At 34.7% G+C, this 20,712-nt stretch overlaps 1 protein-coding gene across 5 annotated transcripts in view; it reads left to right on the forward strand.

Moving 5' to 3' along the window:
* Asb3 (ankyrin repeat and SOCS box containing 3) overlaps nt 1-20,712 on the forward strand; it is a 120,401-nt gene that overhangs the window by 37,239 nt on the left and 62,450 nt on the right. For 4 of the 5 annotated variants that reach the window (XR_013428987.1, XM_013357201.4, XM_005322000.5 and 1 more), the window contains one exon: nt 5,909-6,067. The exons of the other annotated variant lie outside the window; for it this stretch is intronic. Coding sequence is in view for 3 of the 4 variants with exons in the window: in XM_013357201.4 (XP_013212655.3) it covers nt 5,909-6,067 (159 nt within the window). In the remaining variant the exon portion in view is untranslated. The remainder of the gene's footprint in view (nt 1-5,908; nt 6,068-20,712) is intronic. 5 annotated transcript variants of the gene reach the window in all.

The following is a 20,712-nucleotide window of genomic DNA, read 5'->3' on the forward strand; positions in this document are numbered from 1 at the left end:
TCAAGCTTGCAATAAAGACTCTTGTGTGCTTGCATTGGATTCGGCTCCTGGATGTCTACTGGGGTCCCACGAATCTGGTATAACACAGTAACAGAGCTAGAGATGGTTAATGTAAAGCAGAAAGGGGCACACGAGATCAGGAACCACGGAACGAGAATGAGGCACCAAAAGAAGGTTTATTGGGAGGCGTTCCCAGCTGAGATGAGATTCACTGGTCCCGGGAAAAGGTGAGGGCCCAGAAGACAGGCACAGAGGAGGGTGGGGTGGGGGGTTGGGGGGGTTGGCAGGGGAAGGCTATTAATACCTTGGTCTTAGCCACATCATCTTTTCTCCAGAATGTTGCAATAGCATCCTAACAGATTTTCTGTTTCTGCCCTGGCTCTATTCATTCACTATGTCAGAAGGCCCAAGAACCAGGGAAACCATTGTGAATTTAATAGTCTGAGGCCAAAGGCCAGACAGCTAAGGGCCAGGATAGGGGCATGGGTGTAAATCCCAGAGTCTAAAGGCTCAGGAACCAGAAACTCTGATGTCCAAGGGCAGAAGATGGTTACTTAAGATAGGGAGGTTAAGAAGAGAGGAAATTTTCCCTCTGCCTTTTAGTCCTATTGGGCCCACAACAGATTGCATGATTCTTGCCTAATTCTGCACTTAGTCTACTGATTCGAATGCTAATCTCTTTTCAAAACATCCTCACAAATACACCCACTAATTGGTATCATTGGCAGAGTGTTACAGCCTAGTCTTGTCATTGCTGCACAGATGGTTGGCATTGGTCCAGCTTAGATGGACCCAACCCTCAAAGTGTAAGCAAGAAAGATATGCTCATCATGTTTGTCTATCAGGGGAGTCTTTAATTCTCCTACCATTTAAAGTTTCAGTAAGTAGATGAGAAATAGAAACCACTTTGTCTTCCAGTGAGAATAAGTAGAGGTTAAAGTATTAGGAAGTTTGATGAGGGCTGGGGTTGTGGCTAAGTGGTAGAGTGCTTGCCTAGCATGTGTGAGGCACTGGGTTCAATTTTTATCACCACATATAAATAAATAAAACAAAGGTCCATCAACAACTGAAAAAAGTATAATGAGCCATTTCTTTCAAGAAGTTCTCTTGTCAGGTAAGGATGAAATTGAGAGAGTAGTTGATGATGGTCTAGTACAAGTTGGGTAAGATACCTTTGGTAAAATTCACACATTAATTAAGGGAAGCAGTTTTATCATTGGAACTTCCATACCCAATTTAGATTGGGTTCTGAAGACTTTCTTAAAATATTTTGGAGACTTTGTCAAATTGACAATAACTCTTACAATCCATAATATTATAATGATTATAATATTTATTTATTAGTGTCTCACAAAAACTCAGGAAACTAAATATATAATTCTATTGAGCCCCACTGAAGGTTTTGTTTTACTGTTATGGAATCTGAGCTCCAGATAGTCCAAGTAATTTACCGAAAGTGTAGTATAGGTTATAACTGGCAGAACCAGAATTGTAGCCTAAATCTTGTAACTCTTAAGATGTTACCTTTCTGGTCCAGTGTTTTAAAGTTAGCTGAGTATATTTGTTTTTCTATAGGTAAAAATTTTCAAGGTCTCAGGTTAGTAGTAAATTAATTTCAGTATTTCTCATCTTGAATGAGAAATGCCTATTCTTTACTTCACAGATAATTGTATCAGAGGTTTCGTTTCTCTTTCATAGGGTAGGTATGTATGTATATATGTCACTAAGGGTGGCCTGCACTGAAGAGATGGGAATTAGGAGTTGGGGTTGTAGTTCAGTGTCAAGAGTGTTGGTCTAGATGTGTTGAGGCCCTGTTTAATCCCCAACACTGGGTGTGCAGTGTGGTGGAGGGAAGAGGTGGGGATTAAGCTCTATTTCCTTGATGGTGGAACCTCTATGTAAATTATTTGGAATCTTCTGTTTGGGAGATTTAGCTCGTCTCCTTCTGTCTTCCTTTCATCCATCTGTCCGTCCATCAATAAAATGTTATTTGTTTCTCAAATTGTTTCAGCCATTAGATGCCCTATCAGATTGAATCCCATGTCCCTTTGACATGGTTTGATTTTTCTTTTTTTTTTTTTGAGCACTTTTTAATTTTCTGAACCTACAGTATGCACTGGCTCACTTTATATATTCCTTGCCCTAGCCCAAGAATCAAGCATTCTAAGAGACTTGTTTTTTTTTGTTGTTGTTGAATGATATTCAAAACCAAGATCTGTGGACTGGATGTTTTCACTCTTACTGAAGTGTCACTCATTTTGAAACCCTTTCAGTAGACAGAGTTAGAAAATATATTTATAGATATTTATGTATATACATATATATGTAGTTAAACATATAATTGTACATATATAACTATGATTGTATAACTGTACATAATTGTATCTAGCCATCTATACTTATACTGTTTTTTTTTTTTTTTTTTTTTTAAAAGAGAGAGTGAGAGAGAGGGAGAGAGAGAAAGAGAGAATTTTTTAATATTTATTTTTTGGTATTTGGCGGACACAACATCTTTGTTTGTATGTGGTGCTGAGGATTGAACCCGGGCCGCACGCATGCCAGGCAAGCGCGCTACCGCTTGAGCCACATCCCCAGCCCTACTTATATTGTTAAATGGGTTAATCCTGATGTCTAGACCCTAGTATGACATTCTAGGTTCATTTTAGCCTTTGCTTCATAAGCCATTTATTTATTTATTTATTCCATTTTAGTATGCACATACATAGTGGTTTCAGAATTGCTAAATCTCTACATCTACAGGAAACATCTTTATCAAATAGAGAGAGTATAGTGTTATGTATAGTTCCTTTTGTGTCTTTAGTCTTACAGTTTTTAGTCATAACATTATTTCTCAAAATTATGTGGGCCAGCATCTTTTTTCTACCTCCTCAGAATACAATTAAATTTTTATGTTACAATCTGCATTCTATCTTAGTGATACTAGGGTTGGGAATTCTTTTTTTCTTTCTTTTTTTTTAAGAGAGAGTGAGAGAGGGGAGAGAGAGAGAGAGAGAGGAGAAAATTTTTTTTAAATATTTATTTTTTAGTTCTTGGCGGACACAACATCTTTGTTGGTATGTGGTGCTGAGGATTGAACCCGGGCCGCATGCATGCCAGGCGAGCATGCTACCTCGCCTGGCATTGAGCCACATCCCCAGCCCAAGGGTTGGGAATTCTTGACCCAATGACAATAGAAATGAAATCTGGCCAAAGAACATGAACACAAAGGCAGTATGTTGGGGGAGGGGCTTCACCTTGAGGAGAAAGGGAACAGCTCTGATAGATGAAAATCAGGCGGGGCCCCAAATAAAAGTGGGTAAGTGGTTCATGGTAGTGCACATCTGTAACTCCAGCAGTTCAGGAGTCTGAGGCAGGAGGACCCCAAGTTCAAGATCTGCCTTGGCAGCTTAGCAAGAACCTAAGCAACTTGTTAGTAAGGCTCTGCCTCAAAATAAAAGATAAAAAGGACTGGGGATATTGTTCAGTGGTAACATGGATATAGTTCCTGGGTTCAGTCCCAAAAACCAAGGGTTGGGTATGTCTTGCCTTTTATTGAGTTGTTGAGGTAAGGTGGGGAAATATCTTTGGAGGTGTTCTGGTCTCTGTGGTCAATTTGATTAGAATATGAGGGTGGAGAAAGGTATGTTACATAAACTGTTGAAAGAGTGGAGAGAGGCAGGGAAAGATTTCAGTGGGTAACAAGTTTGGATTAAAGTCCTAGAGCCTATATACCCTTTTGTCCCTGACTGTCTCCCTAGGATTTCCTCTTCCACCTACCTCCAGATTGATTAAAAAAAAAAAAATTCTGCCTGCTGTAAATTAGTATACTCTTGTCTTAAAGCATAGTACTTAAATGGTTGAGATTAAATTCCCTTTTTCCCCTAATGGAAGAGAATATGTATCCTTCTTTCTCTAACAGGGACTCCTTTAAAGTTGGTTTACAGGTTTAACTTTCCAATTGTCATCCTTTTTAGTCTGCTTTTCTTCTACTTTTTTTTTTTTAATTAATTGTCATGTTGGGGATTGAATCCTGGGCCTCTTGCCTGCTAGGCAGACACTCTACTACTGAGCTACTTCTCAAAACCCTCTTCTATTTATTTCTCCTCTACTCCTGTCTGCATTGTAGCAGTATCACATTATTTTACTGTTTTTAACTTGAAGACATGATTTAATGCATAAATCCAGGCTACCCTACAATGCTTGTCTTGTTTATTTTTCTAAATTCTTTGTTATTATTACCTGTCCTACTCCACACTCAAACATCTGGAATCATTTTACCAAGTATAAAACCAACAAACAGTTCAAAACCAACATAGTTCTATTGGCATTTTAATTATAATTATATTAAATGTATGAATTATTTTGGGAAGAATTGGTGTCTTCATAATATTGAAGTTCTTAAGAACTCAATGTATATCAATTATTTATATACATATCTATGTGTTCCTAGTTGTTCATATCATTTGTTTTCACAAAACTATAAGGTTTTGTGACAAAAAAATCTTAATTGTATTCCACATGTAATACATTAAGTACTAATCTCTAATTGATCTAAATAAACTCATCTTAATAAATACTAATTTCTGATTAATCTCTGAAACACTTTTTCTGTGATAAGGCACTTTAAAATATGACTATTCTGCTTGCCATTTAGTATTCTATAAAGTCTGAAATTGTTTTCTTTAAATACTTATAGCTTGCTTTTGAACTTTATAGCTTGGTCTGCCTATTTTATCAGTGAGTTATAATTACAAGAAATGCTTAAAATAGGTGACTGCTTTAGGATCATTAGTTTCTATTCTGGTATTTCAGGAAAATATTTTAGAAGTTTTTTTGTTTGTTTTATTACCACTCTCAGAAATGCCTTGATTCAGCCTCCACCATAGAGTCCATACTTCTGATATGGGCTTAGAATTTTATTGTTTTGGTAAGTAAGTCACCTCTCAGTATTATCTTTTGCTGTATTTAAAATTTTTTAATGTAGATATTATTTATATAATTTGAATGTTACTTGAACTTTTAGTTTTTCATTACAAATGCACTCCTTAAATTAACTCAGAGGTTTCTCTTAAACATATATAATTGGTTTGTTTAGGGTATGTTTTATTCTTTCGGAAAGGCAATTTTCACTAACTAAGGCTTCCTTAAGTTAGAAAGGGTATATTTAAAATTGCCTTTATAGTGTTAGTTAAGTACAATGATAGAGGTGAGACCATTTTCCTGGTGGATTTAGAAATAAATTTAGAAATTGAACCAAACTTATTAATGTTTCAGTAAATCTTGCTTAAGCAAATATTTGGTGCTGAATCCTCCTCAGATCTTGACGTTGTGTGACCTTTGATTTCCTGCCCCTTCCTTCCTGCTTCCTACCAAAAATTAGAAAAGAGAAAATTAAAGTGAATGGGCAGAATTTGTGTGGTAAGAAAATCAAAGAATTGTTGACAATAGGATTCCTGTAGAACTTCTCCTTGGTTTACCAGAGTTTTAAACTATGAGACTATAATTAAAATTTCTTTTTTTTTTTAGTTGTTGATAGACCTTTATTTATTTATATGTGAGACTTGAACCCAGCGCCTCACACATGTCAGGCAAGTGTGCGACCGCTAAGTCCCAGCCCCAGCCCCAGCCCCAGACTTATAATTTATAAGTTAACTTTTAATATTTCATTAAATTCCTCTCATAATCTTTTTTTGTTATTGTTGTTATTGTTTTAAAATTTTTGTTGTAGATGGACACAATACCTTTATTTTATTTTTTTTGTGATGCTCAGGATTGAACCCAGTGACTCATGTGTGAGGCAATGCTCCACCACTAAGCTACAACTCCACCTCTCCTCTGATAATCTTTGCTTTTCAAGCAAAATAGTAAGTAATAATCTTCTGATTGATGAGATTTTGTTCTTCCATAGATTCTTCTGAAAACTACATTAAGACAAAGACTTTTGAGGGCTTCTGTGCGTTACATCTTGCTGCAAGTCAAGGACATTGGAAGATCGCACAGATTCTTTTAGAAGCTGGGGCAGATCCAAATGCAGCTACTTTAGAAGAAACCACGCCATTGTTTTTAGGTGATGTATACTATTTAGGGTCTAGATGTGATTTATTATTTTTTAGAGAAACTAGTTTAAATTTATAGTGTGCTTCTTCTATTATATTACTACTTATATGATTCTGAAACTGAAGTATTTTGATTGGTTCCCTCTTATTTTCTACTCTGGGTGGTGGTGTCTGGGACTTTATGTTTATTTAAAGTTGTAAAATCTGTTCTGAATTGTGGTCACCATCATTGTTCTCAGTGTAGTTCTGAAACGAGGTAATACTGAAATTGTAGCAATAGTTACAAGGTTACCTGTGAATGTTTTATGTTGCATTTTCTTTTTCTGAATATTATGAATTTAAGCTTTTATGGAAGAAATCACCAGCTAATCCCTTAATGACAGCTCATTTGTTGCTTATGTTGATTACTATGGAGACTTCTTCAATTGTGGAGTACTTTAATTCCTTAAGTATGATGACCTGAATATAAGTGATACACTTCTAATCACTGTTTTTTTCCCTCCCACCTTCCTTTGATCCTATTTATCTTCAGGGACATTTGTCTCAGAAAGTTGAGTGGAACTGAGAAAATTAAGAGAATAAAACATTTGGGATAGAATCAGTGTATCTAAGACTATAGTTTTGGTCCTGGCACATATAGTTTGTATGTTCATTTATTTACCTTATGCTTCAGTTTTCTCACTTATAATTGTACCCACCTAAGCTTTGTTACTGGCCTAAGAATAAAATTAAATGGCTCTGGAAGTATCTTTTTTTTCTTAGGAACTTAAAAATATTTATTTAAAAATTTTATGTATGGTAAAATTCACTCTCTTTAGTATAGAGTTCTTCTATGACTCTTGATATATGAATAAAATTCTATAATGATAACAAGTAAGATATAAAACCTTTCTAGTACCCCAAGATTCCATCTTGCTGTTTTTAATCAACCCGCCCCACCTCAGTACCCACTCTTCTGTTCTCATTCCTATAGTTTTATTTTTTAAAAATATTTTTCAGTTGTCAATAGGCCTTTATTTTTATTTATTTATATATGGTGCTTAGAGTCAAACCTAGTACCTTACACATGCTAGGCAAATGCTCTACCACAGAGACACAGCCCTTTAGTTCGCTTTTTGTAGAATATCAAATATGTATATGAAATAACATACTGTGTAACCTTTGAGACTGGCATCTTTGACCTAGCATAATGCTTTTGAGATTCATCTACATTGTTACATATACTAGTATTCCATTCCTTTTTATTGCTGAATAATATTCTATCGTATGGTGTCTCATTCTTAGGTATGGTTACCATTGAACTCAAGTCTAAATGTAGACCGAAACTTTACTATTCCACTGTTTCTAATGGGAATATCTTCCCTGTATAGAACTCACCAGCATATAAATAAAACTGAGTTTTGGAAGGAACTCTTCTCTTTGATAGCAGGAGGAATCAAAATGAGAAAAGCCTACAAGAAAGGGGAAATTCAGGAAACTTCTCATTTTTCCATATGAAAATTGTCCTTCTGGAATTTTGTTACCTAACACACAATTAGGAGTTTGTTTTAGTAAGGAAGTCAGTTCCCTTTTTTCTTTTCTTTACCTTGCCTTTTGTTTCTGCTTTCTGTCCCTTCCTTTTGCTCCATACACATGTACATAGTAAGTATTCTAAGGATAGTTTATAAAACTGCTTCCAAAATAAAAACACCTCTATCTATGTCTGTTGTCTGTCTATCTATCTATCCATTCATATTTTTTGGGGGGGGGGGTTCCAGGGAGTGAACTCAGGGGCACTGGACCACTGAGCCATATCCCCAGCCCTATTTTTTTTTTCTGTTTTATTTAGAGACAGGGTCTCTCTGAGTTGCTTAGTGCCTTGCTTTTGCTGAGGCTTGCTTTGAACTCATGATCTTCCTGCCTCAGCCTTCTGAGCTACTGTGATTACAAGGATGTGCACTGTACCTGGCAACATCTTTATCTATAAATAAAGTGAAAACCCAGCTAGTTGGGTAGTAAGTTCTTATTTTGTTAGAGATAAAAACAAACAAACAAACAAACATGGATAAGTTGTAGACTCAAATCCAATCTAATGTGCTTTTATAGAATGATTTCTATGGGAACTGCACAGCATGTACTTTTTACTTTTGATTATTTTTCATTTTTTTGTTCTGAGTCTCTGATTATTCTGTGTAACAGTTAGTGTTAAACATAAACGGTAATATTTAATGAAAGTAAAGTGTTTTTATACGGTGTTATGTAAGATTGCCTATTTCAGTATTTAACTGTGAAATGTGTTATATTTTAGCTTTCATGGCATATCTTTTAACTTTGATTCTGTAGCTGTATTCCAAAATTGGAACAAATCACCATTTGTTTCACTTTTCACTAGTATCTTTATGGATAAGTGATCTTGCCTAAGGCTATTTGTAGAGAAGCCAAGAATTTTGAAATTTAATATGCATCTATCTTAATATATTTTATATTGATCTTTATTCTTGGAATTATTTTGATTTTTTTCAATTGAAAGATTAATCATCTTTCCTAGGAATTTAAGCATTTTTACTTGAGGACATGTTAGTTTCTTAAAACTATGAGTTTGAGTTTTCCCAGGTCAAAAGTATGGAATTCACTAAAAGTTATACTTAAGAATTACTGGATGAGGATATATATAGATCAGTTGGTAGAGTGCTTGCTTTACATGCACAAGGCCCTGGGTTCAATCCCCTAGCATCACAAAAATAAATAAATAAATAAATAAATAAATAAATAAATAAATTGATTAAATAAAAGTACTGATTTTATGTTCAGGTATTTTATCTCTGTTTATATAGTCTTATGTTTCTTGATGTAACTATTTATTCTCTCAAACTCTTTTGTGTTTTAAGATGGTATCTTTTAATTCCTTAGTATAAACATTTATGAATCTAGGATATTTATTATTCTTGTTTTGCTTTCATGCAGTAAAATTTAGTTATACAGTCTGTCAATTTATTGTCATATCTGATAGATTAAAACCTCCAGCATTTAAAGATCAGAAGATCAGTGTTCTTATTTTCTTTCTTTTTTAAAAATTTTAATTGTCGATAGATCTTTATTTTATTTATTTATTTATATGTGGTGCTGAGAATTGAACCCAGAGCCTCACACATGCCAGGCAAGTGCTGTACTACTGAGCCACAAATCCAGCCCTGTCCTTATTTTCTTATGTAACTCTGTTTTTTTCTCCTTTTCTTTTCCAACTTTTGTCATCTGTCTCATATTTGCATTGCCAGTTGAAATAGCATTTTCCTTTGTGTTCTTATCTTAAATAATTTTATTTTTAGTTATATAGTTAAACAGCTTAGAAATGTATCACCAGTTATTTTGCTGTGGTTTTTCCAGCTTTACTTGATTAACTAAATTCTTCCTTAAACAGAGCCTTCCAAAAGCATTTATGTAAATAGTATTGCCTAGGTTCTGGTCAAAATTGAAATAATTATTTCATACTTGAACAACAGTTTGTTTAGGCACAAAATCCTTGAGTCATACTTTAAGAACTTTCTATGTGTGTATGTGGCTATGGGAGATCAAACCTAGATTTTACATATGTTAAGCAAGTAATCTCTCTACATTCCAGCCCTTTCTTAAGAACTTTTTTTTATACAATTACATTTAAATAATATTTTGTTTTTATAGAAGATGAGAATATTAATGCATTGAGAAGGAAAAGCTTATATGAATTATTTTTGAATGCATTCTTATTTTGATATACTGTCCACATAAACATTAAAGTTATATATAACAATTTATATAGAAAGAAAATAGTTAAAAAAGAACTCTTTTTAAGACTTTTTTAAAAAAAATTTGTTCTTTGTTCTTTTTAGATATACATGACAGTAGGGTGTATTTTGACATATATAACTGGCGTATAACTTATCCTAATTAGGATCCCATTCTTGTGGTTGCACATGATGTGGTCACGTATTCATATATGAACATAGGAAAGTATGTCTGATTCATTCTACTGTCTTTCCTAATCCCATCTCATCTCCCTTCTTGGTGATCCATTCTCAGAGTTGAAATCTGAGGCTAGCCCAATTTTCTTTTCTTTTTTGTGTCAATAGTTTTCCATGTCTGTACTATATTAGTTTTCTCTAAGACAGGGTATACCCTGTCAATATTTGGATGCAGATTTTTAGAAAACTTTTAGTAAATATTTGTAGAATTATAACTTTAAATATTTTTCTGTTCAGTTATTATGTTGGTGTTTTGAGTTCAGATTATTCATAAGTTGTTATCTATTTGTTAATCTTTTCTCTCTAGTCTGCTTATTCTTTATTTTTATTTTACTTTTCTTGTTTTTAAAAAATCCTCTGGGGGCTGGGGATACAGCTCAGTTGGTAGAGTGCTTACCTCGCCTGTACGAGGCCCTGGGTTCAATCCCCAGCACCACACACTCATACACACACACTCACACACACACACACACAGAATCCTCTATGTTCCTTTCTAGAAATATTTATAGTGTTTCTTCAATTTCAACTGCATTTCTATGATGATTTTGTTTTCCTAGGTCTTTTGTGAATTCTTTTAGTTTGCATATGTCATTTCCTATCATATAATGATCTTTTACCTTGAACACTTTTATTTTGGTGTTGTGCTGTGTTTCACAGAGGCAATTGCTTCATTCACTTCTTTTTTAAAAACTTAAAGCACAAGTTTAGCTATAATTTTCATTCACTTATTGGAAATATTTTATGATAGTTTTTATTAAGTATTTTTCCTGTAACTTTCTTTCTTTTTCTTATATCTTTTATTGGGATTTGTACTGGTTCTTTTGTGATAATTATCTTAGAAATATGTGGTATATTGCTTGACCAGCTATTTTCAGGAGGTATATAATGGGAAGGAGCTGGAGTTGCATTCCATACTAGCTAGGGTTTTCTTTCAATTCAGGGTTTTTGAGTGTGAGTTTATTTAGCTAGTATCTTTTACCAGTTAATGGGGATTGGCTGCTATGGGTTTTTGCAATGTATTTTCCCTTCTATGATAGTAGAAGCAGACTGTTCTCAAAAATATGGCTTTTTAGTGTGATTGCCTTTTTAGTGTGATTGCCTGTTTAGACTCAACTCCTCTGATTTTCATATTTCAGTTGAAATATGAAAATATTTCAGAAGTTCCTGCTGGCGGCTCAGGTATCTCTTCCTACTACTGGGGATTTATATTTTATACCTCAGATGCAATTTCTCACCTTAGAGATGTGTTGTTTGCTAGCTTTTTCTAGCAAAGAAAGAAAGACATTTGTAGCTAAGACATTTCCTCCCTTCTTCCCATAAGTACACAGAATTGATCTTTATTCTTTTGGAGGTATTTTTAAAACTGTTTTTGATCTAGAGTTCAAAAATTTAAAACTAGGATGAATCCTTGTTTTGCTAAAAACAAAGTATTTTTTTATTTCATTTTCCTTTGCTGATTTTGCATTAATTGGGTTTGGATGATTTTTAAGAAAGTGAGTAGAAATGTGTACATTGTGCTATAATATTAAAATTGGAAGTCCATATTAATTTTTAACCTTAGACAGAAATTCTTGATTTTAGCATTTTTTCAATAATTGAGTAGTTTATTTTATGGTAACTGATCTATAAACCTAGATCAGCTCCTTCTAGTCCTCCTGTCCTGATACAGTACAATCTCTGTTCTAATTAGGTATCATACAGCAATGCTACTGAAAATATCAGTCTGTTTGTATAAGAGACTTGAGCCAGAAGTCATTGTGTTGTCTCTTTCATCAAGGAAGTCTTATCTCAAGAAAAAAATGTCCGCTGAACTAAACAATGTGCTTAGGGATGTAGTTGGTTCATATTCTGATCAAACCTTTATACCTTTTTAAGGACTGATAACAGTCTGCAGATTGATAGCCAGTTTGTGGATGATATTAAATAGTATAGTTATACAGTATGCCTATGTGGCAAACTGGGTTATTAATGCAATTGTCTCTTTGTTCTTCATGGTTATTATTGCTATCAGTCAACTAATTTTATGTGATTATTACTGGTTAGAATGACTGAAATATAAGTATTGCTTCTACATAAACAGCATTCCTTGATCCATATACTTTTACTTTGATAAAGAATCCTCAGTAATCATTTATTTCTCTAAGTCTTTTATTTTTGTTTGTTTGTTGTGATGCTGATGATAAAATCCAGGACGTTGCATATTACTAGGCAAGCATCCTACTGTATCTAGTCCCATTTCTATGAGTCTTAATATGGATCATATTTAGAGAGTTGGCTCCTGTAAAGAGAATCCTGCTGTATTAATGCTTCAAAAACTTGAATAATTATAAAAAATTATAGAATTCAGTGGTATACCTCTAGAATAAGATATAAATGTAGGGATATGTTTTCTTTTTTCTTTTTTTTTTTTAAGAGAGAGACAGAATTTTTTAATATTTATTTATTTATTTTTTAGTTTTTCTCGGCGGACACAACATCTTTGTTTGTATGTGGTGCTGAGGATCGAACCTGGGCCGCATGCATGCCAGGCGAGCGCGATACCGCTTGAGCCACATCCCCAGCCCAAGGGATATACTTTCTTAATCAAATGTTTCTTATAACTTTCTTTTACTGTGGTAACACATGGAAAAGTAATTGCTATATAGTAGGATAGTGAAATTTTAGGTTTTTGTCTTCCAATACATGTGGTTGAGGATGTTTTTTTTTTTTTGGATGTGGTCTCTGATGTCTAATTGCCTATTAGACTTTTTCCTCCTAGAAACCATGAGCCATGTCAGTGATAGCATGTAGAATTAAATTGGGGTATTTTCATTATGTAAAATGAGTTTTGCCCTTGAGGTCAGGGTTTTCCCCATCTGTATACTTTAAGATTATTAACCAGTGGGAAAACATGAGGAAATTAATAATATATAACTTTTCATTATAATTGTAGAAAAAGATTTTCTACATATCAGTAAAATTCACTTTACACTAAAGATAAACATTTTTTTGAATACATCTAAAACTATAGATAGAGGGTGATTTGACATTATGTATCTATCTTTGGTGGCAAAGCCTCAATTTATAATCATTCTGATTATAAGCTTTAGTTATTAAATACATAACTGTGAACAGAATCAGTGACATTCTTGAAATAATGGAAAATTCTGTATCCTTGCCAGTCATGTTCCCAGAGAGAAGAATTACAACTAATGCGTGACATCAATAGGAGTTATATTGGCACTTTATTAGTTCTTTTGTCTTGACTATTGGTAAAATCTTACAAAAACACAAACTTGAAATTATATAGAATAATACTAGCAATGCTAGAAAAAACTGTCATTGTAACATAGTTTCTAATCTAGTGCCACCAGATGTCAGTGTAACCACAGGACCAGAGAAAAACTTTAGTTAAATGGCTTATGAATGGTGCTTTTGGTTCATAAAAGGGGTAGTATGAGAAAAGTTTTACATAATCTAGGATTACAATGGAAAGACCATTTTATTGTAAATTGTGTAGAAAAATGAAGTACTTAATGGAGAATAGAGTATATGTAGAACTCAAAAAAGCATAAATGTAATTAAAATTCATACATAATTCCAGTGTACTAAAAGAATACATATGTGATCTCTGGGATTCTCAGAACTATTGGCAATTCCCTGCTACAACTAGGGGAGTTGGAAAACTCACAGTTATGTTGTTCATTGAAGCCTCATTGACTGGTGTTTCTTAGAATCACTGTCAAAATCTGAGCCTCAAATTTTATTTTCTAATATATATATATAGAACTCACTGTACTGTAATTTGTGGTTGGTACAAACTATCTATAGTACGCAGAGGCACATTAAGCATTTTTTTAAAAATTAGTACTTCATAATTATACATAGTAGTAAAACTCATTGTTACATACACACAACAGAACAATATAATTTTGGTCAAGTTTGTCCCAAGTAAGCATTTTTCAAAAGAGCATTCACTAAGATAATTATATTCAAAAAATATCTGATTTTTTTTTTTAATTTTACTGGTGAATTTTATTTAACCCAATATATCCAAAATATTATCATTTTAACATGAAGTGATGATAGAATTATAAATGAATTTTTAAGTCTTTATTTTATGCTATGTTTTCAAAGTCCCTAGTGTCATTCATTATAGCACATCTCAATTTAGACACATGGCAAGTGGCCACCATATTGATAAACTCAGGTATAGAGAGTGGGGAAGTCCTAAATTTTGATGTTCTAAATTTAATTACAGAGGTCCTGTGGGTGGAAGGGAAAAAGAGATAGAGAAGGTCAAATGCTTCTCTTGTGGGCTGTCTTCCTATCCCAAAGCTTCCCCTATCACAGGAGAGGGGAGAGCTGAAGTTCTAAACCTCGGTTCTTGTGTCCTGATGAAAGAAAATTTAAAGTCAGACATGAAAAGCCAAGTAAGAGAATTTTTTTTTTTTTTTTTTTTTTTTTGGTATTGGGTATTGAACTCAGGGGCACTCAACCACTGAGCCATATCCCCAGCCCTATTTTGTATTTTATTACAGACAGGATCTCACTGAGTTGCTTAGAGCCTCCCTGTTTCTGAGGCTGGCTTTAAACCCGAGATCCTCTGCCTCAGCCTCCCCAGCTGCTGGGATTCCAGGTGTGCGGCACTGCACCTGGCTAAGACAATTTTATTAAGTGAAAGTAAAGTAAGGCTAAAGCAGAGGGGGGGGCCATCTTTGACCAGAGAACAACAAAGCTGCTTCCAAATTTACTTCTGTTTGATGGTTGCCAGGGTTCATCTTCTGTACCCTCCACCAATCAGGAGACTGACTCCTCCTTCACATAAGGTGGGAGAGTTTTTAACCCTTCTTGGCCCTCTCCAGAACTGTCACGGCAACCATGCCATTCAGGGGGCTGTCATCTACAAGTCAATGACTGGACTGACTTCTGAAACACATTAAGAAACCTGTGGCCATAAATCCTAACTTTACAATTTGTCAATAACCCCATTGATCTTCCTTTCTTGACATATTTATTAATTGTTCTCCCTTGTTTCCACCTGCTTATTCTCAGGGTTAGCATACCTGTTGTTCTGCAAGTTACTTGATTGTTCATTAAGGCTATTCAGAGAAGCCCCATGACCCTCCTATGTTATTTTTTTTTTATTTTTTATTTTTATTATTTTTTTTTATTGGTTGTTCACAACATTACAAAGCTCTTGACATATCATACTTCGAACAATAGTTTCAAGTGAGTTATGAACTCCCATTTTTACCCCAAATACAGATTGCAGAATCACATAGGTTACACATTCACATTTTTACATAATGCCATACTAGTGACTGATGTATTCTGCTACCTTTCCTATCCTCTACTATCCCCCTCCCCCCATCTTCTCTTTCTATCCCATCTACTGTAATTCATTTCTCTCCTTATTTTTCTTCCAATTCCCCTCACAACCTCTTTTATGTAGTTTTTTATAACAATGAGGGTCTCTTTCCATTTCCATGCAATTCCACTTTTCTTTCTCTTTCCCTCCCATCTCGTGCCTCTGTTTAATGTCAATCTTTTCTTCCTGCTCTTCCTCCCTACTCTATTCTTAGTTGCTCTCATTATATCAAAGAAGACATTTGGTATTTGTTTTTTAGGGATTGGCTAGCTTCACTGAGCATAATCTGCTCTAATGCCATCCATTTCCCTGCAAATTCCATGATTTTGTCATTTTTTAGTGCTGCATAATACTCCATAGTGTATAAATGCCACATTTTTTTAATCCATTCATCCATTGAAGGGCATCTGGGTTGGTTCCACAGTCTAGCTATTGTGAATTGTGCTGCTGTGAACATCGATGTGGCAGTATCCCTGTACGCTCTTTTAAGGTCTTCAGGGAATAGACCAAGAAGGGCAATAACTGGGTCAAATGGTGGTTCCATTCCTAGCTTTCCCAGGAATCTCCACACTGCTTTCCAAATTGGCCGAACCAATTTGCAGTCCCACCAGCAATGTATAAGAGTACCCTTTTCCCCACATCCTCGCCAGCACTTGTTATTATTTGACTTCATAATGGCTGCCAATCTTACTGGAGTGAGATGATATCTTAGGGTAGTTTTGATTTGCATTTCTCTGACTGCTAGAGATGGTGAGCATTTTTTCATGTATCTGTTGATTGATTGTATGTCCTCCTCTGAGAAGTGTCTGTTCAGGTCCTTGGCCCATTTGTTGATTGGGTTATTTGTTGTCTTATTGTCTAATTTTTTGAGTTCTTTGTAAACTCTGGATATTAAGGCTCTATCTGAAGTGTGGGGGGTAAAGATTTGTTCCCATGATGTAGGCTCCCGATTTACTTCTCTTATTGTTTCTCTTGCTGTGAAAAAACTTTTTAGTTTAAGTAAGTCCCATTTGTTGATTCTTGCTATTAACTCTTGTGCTATGGGTGTCCTGTTAAGGAATTTGGAGCCTGATCCCACAATATGTAGATCGTAGCCAACTTTTTCTTCTATCATACGCAGAGTCTCTGATTTGATATCAAGGTCCTTGATCCATTTTGAGCTAATTTTTGTGCATGGTGAGAGGAGGGGATTCAGTTTCATTTTGTTGCATATGGATTTCCAGTTTTCCCAACACCATTTGTTGAAAATGCTATCCTTCCTCCATTGCATGCTTTTAGCCCCTTTATCGAATATAAGATAGTTGTAACTTTGTGGATTAGTCTCTGTATCCTCTATTCTATACCATTGGTCTACCCGCCTGTTTTGGTACCAGTACCATGCTGTTTTTGTTACTATTGCTCTGTAGTATAGTTTGAAATCTGGTATTGCTATACCACCTGATTCACACTTCCTGCTTAGAATTGCTTTTGCTATTCTGGGTCTTTTATTTTTCCATATGAATTTCATGATTGCTTTATCTATTTCTACAAGCAATGCCATTGGAATTTTGATTGGCATTGCATTAAACCTATAGAGGACTTTTGGTAATATCGCCATTTTGATGATGTTAGTTCTGCCTATCCATGAACAGGGTATATCTTTCCATCTTCTAAGATCTTCTTCTACTTCTCTTTTTAGGGATCTGTAGTTTTCATTGTATAAATCTTTCACCTCTTTTGTTAGGTTGATTCCCAAGTATTTTATTTTTTTTGAGGATATTGTGAATGGAGTGGTTTTCCTTATTTCCATTTCAGAGGTTTTGTTGCTGATATACAGAAATGCCTTTGATTTGTGCGTGTTGATTTTATATCCTGCCACTTTGCTGAATTCATTTATTAGTTCTAGTAGTTTTTTTGTAGACCATTTTGGGTCTTCTAGGTATAGAATCATGTCATCTGCAAATAGTGATAATTTAAGTTCTTCCTTTCCAATTTTTATGCCTTTAATTTCTTTCGTTTGTCTAATTGCTCTGGCCAGTGTTTCGAGAACTATATTGAATAGAAGTGGTGATAGAGGGCATCCCTGTCTTGTTCCTGATTTTAAGGGGAATGCCTTCAATTTTTCTCCATTCAGAATGATGCTAGCCTGGGGCTTAGCGTAAATAGCTTTTACAATATCAAGGTAAGTTCCTGTTATCCCTAGTTTTTCTAATGTTTTGAACATAAAGGGATGCTGTACTTTGTCGAATGCTTTTTCTGCGTCTATCGAGATGATCATATGGTTCTTATCTTTAAGTCTATTGATATGGTGAATTACATTTATTGATTTCCGTATATTGAACCATCCCTGCATCCCAGGGATGAATCCTACTTGATCATGGTGCACAATTTTTTTGATGTGTCTTTGTATCCGATTCGCCAGAATTTTATTGAGGATTTTTGCATCTAGGTTCATCAGAGATATTGGTCTGTAGTTTTCTTTCTTTGAGGTGTCTTTGTCTGGTTTCGGAATCAATGTGATGTTGGCCTCATAGAATGAATTTGGAAGGACTCCCTCTTTTTCTATTTCCTGGAATAACTTGAAAAGTATTGGTATTAATTCTTCTTTAAAGGTTTTGTAAAACTCCGCTGTATACCCATCCGGTCCTGGGCTTTTCTTGGTTGGTAGTCTTTTGATTACTTCTTCAATTTCATCCATTGATATTGGTCTGTTCAAATCGTGTGTGTCCTCCTGACTCAGTCTGGGCAAATCATATGTCTTAAGAAATTTATTGATGTCTTCACTATCTTCTATTTTATTGGAATATAGGTTTTCAAAATAGTTTCTAATTGTCTTCTGTATTTCTGTGGCGTCTGTTGTGATATTGCCTTTTTCATCCCTTATGTTAGTAATTTGAGTTCTCTCTCTTCTTCTCTTCGTAGCATGGCTAAAGGTTTGTCAATCTTGTTTATTTTTTCAAAGAACCAACTTTTAGTTTTGTTAATTTTTTCGATAGTTTCTTTTGTTTCAATTTCATTGATTTCCGCTCTGATTTTAATTATTTCTTGCTTTCTGCTGCATTTGCTATTGTTTTGCTCTTCCTTTTCTAGGGCTTTGAGATGAAGTGTGAGCTCATTTATTTGTTGGTTTTTCCTTTTTTTGAGGAATGACCTCCAGGCGATGAATTTCCCTCTTAAAACTGCTTTCATTGTGTCCCATAGATTCCTATAGGTTGTGTCTGCATTTTCATTTATCTCTAAGAATTTTTTGATTTCCTCCTTTATGTCTTCTGTGACCCTTTGATCATTCAGTAACATATTGTTCATTTTCCATGTGATATTGGATTTTCCCTTCCTTCTTTTATCATTAATTTCCAGTTTCAATCCATTATGATCAGATAAAATGCATGGTATAATCTCTACCCCTTTATATTTATTGAGGGTTGCCCTATGGCATAATATATGGTCTATTTTTGAGAAGGATCCATGTGCTGCTGAGAAAAAAGTATATCCATTCGATGATGGTTGGTATATTCTATATATGTCAGTTAAGTCTAGGTTATTGATTGTGGTATTAAGGTCTATAGTTTCTTTATTCAACTTTTGCTTGGAGGATCTGTCCAATGGTGAGAGAAGTGTGTTGAAGTCACCCATAATTATTGTGTTGTGGTCTATTTGATTCTTGAACTTGAGGAGAATTTGTTTTATAAACTTCGAAGCGCCATTATTTGGTGCATAAATATTGATAATTGTTATGTCTTGTTGTTTAATGGTTCCTTTTAACAGTATATAATGTCCTTCCTTATCCCTTTGGATTAACTTAGTCTTGAAGTCGATTTTATTCGATATGAGGATGGCCACCCCTGCTTGCTTGCGAGGAGCGTGTGCGTGGTATATTTTTTCCCAACCTTTCACCTTCAGCCTGTGTATGTCTTTTCCAGTCAGGTGAGTCTCCTGGAGACAGCATATTGTTGGATTTGTTTTTTTGATCCATGTTACCAGACTATGTCGCTTTATTGGAGTGTTTAAACCATTAATGTTTAGAGTTACTATTGATATATGGTTTGTACTTCCAGCCATATTTGATTATTTATCTCGTTTTTTTTTTTTAATTGCGTTTGTTTCACCATGATTAGTTTTCCCCCCTCCGTCTGTCTTTACTGAGGTACTTCCCACTGTTGGCTTTGGTTATTGTTTTCCGTTTCTTCCTCGTGAAGTGTTTTGCTCAAGATGCTTTGCAACGCTGGTTTTCTGGCTGCAAATTCTTTTAGTTTTTGTTTATCGTGAAAGATTTTTATTTCGTTGTCATATCTGAAGCTTAATTTTGCTGGGTACAGAATTCTTGGTTGGCATCCATTGTCTTTCAGTGTTTGAAATACGTTATTCCAGGATCTTCTCGCTTTCAGCGTCTGAGTTGAGAAGTCCGTTGTTAACCTTATTGGTTTACCCCTGAATGTAATCTTTCTCTTTTCTCTTGTAGCTTTTAATATTTTCTCTTTGTTCTGTATATTGGATATCTTCATAACAATGTGTCTTGGCGTTGGTCTACTGTGATTTTGTATGTTCGGTGTCCTGTATGCATCTACAATTTGAATATCTGTTTCCTTTTTTAATTCTGGAAAGTTTTCTGTGATTATTTCATCTAGTAGATTACTCATTCCCCTTGTTTGAATCTCTATCCCTTCCTCTATTCCAATGACTCTTAAATTTGGTTTTTTTATATTATCACATATCTCTTGTATGCTTCTCTCATGATTTTTAACCAGCCTATCTGAGATGGCTAGCCTCTTTTCCAGATGATATATTTTGTCTTCATTATCTGATGTTCTAGCTTCTACTTGCTCCACTCTATTAATGATACTCTCATTTGAGTTTTTAATTTGGTTTATAGTTTCCTTCATTTCTAAGATTATGGTTTGGTTCTTTTTTTATAGTCTCCATCTCCTGATAAAGATGCTTAACTTCTTCCTTTATCTGTTTGTGTAATACATTCTCAATGTGTTCTTTCGCTGCTTGAATTTGCTGTCTTTTATCCTCTTTAAGGTTCCGTTCCATCTGTCTCAGGTGTTCCATGAGTTCTTTATATGACCATTTTTCTGGTGGTTCTATATCCTCCTGAATATTTAGGCTGCCCTGCATTGTTTGCACTCCTTTTCTTCCTTGCTTTTTCATGCTGTTCATATTGTTTCTTGTTCTGTTTGACTGCTGAGTTTCTGTTTACTCCTATAAATATATTTGAAGCTTGGGAGGAAAGGTATTAGAAGGGATGGGTAGAAGTCACTAAAGAGAATAAGAGTAAGCAGGTAGAATTCAAGGAAGGGGGAATAAGAAAATTAAAAAGAGATGTAAAGACAGGAGAAAAGAAGGATAG

Source organism: Ictidomys tridecemlineatus, chromosome 12 (assembly GCF_052094955.1).
Source record: "Ictidomys tridecemlineatus isolate mIctTri1 chromosome 12, mIctTri1.hap1, whole genome shotgun sequence".
Taxonomy (NCBI): domain Eukaryota; kingdom Metazoa; phylum Chordata; class Mammalia; order Rodentia; family Sciuridae; genus Ictidomys; species Ictidomys tridecemlineatus.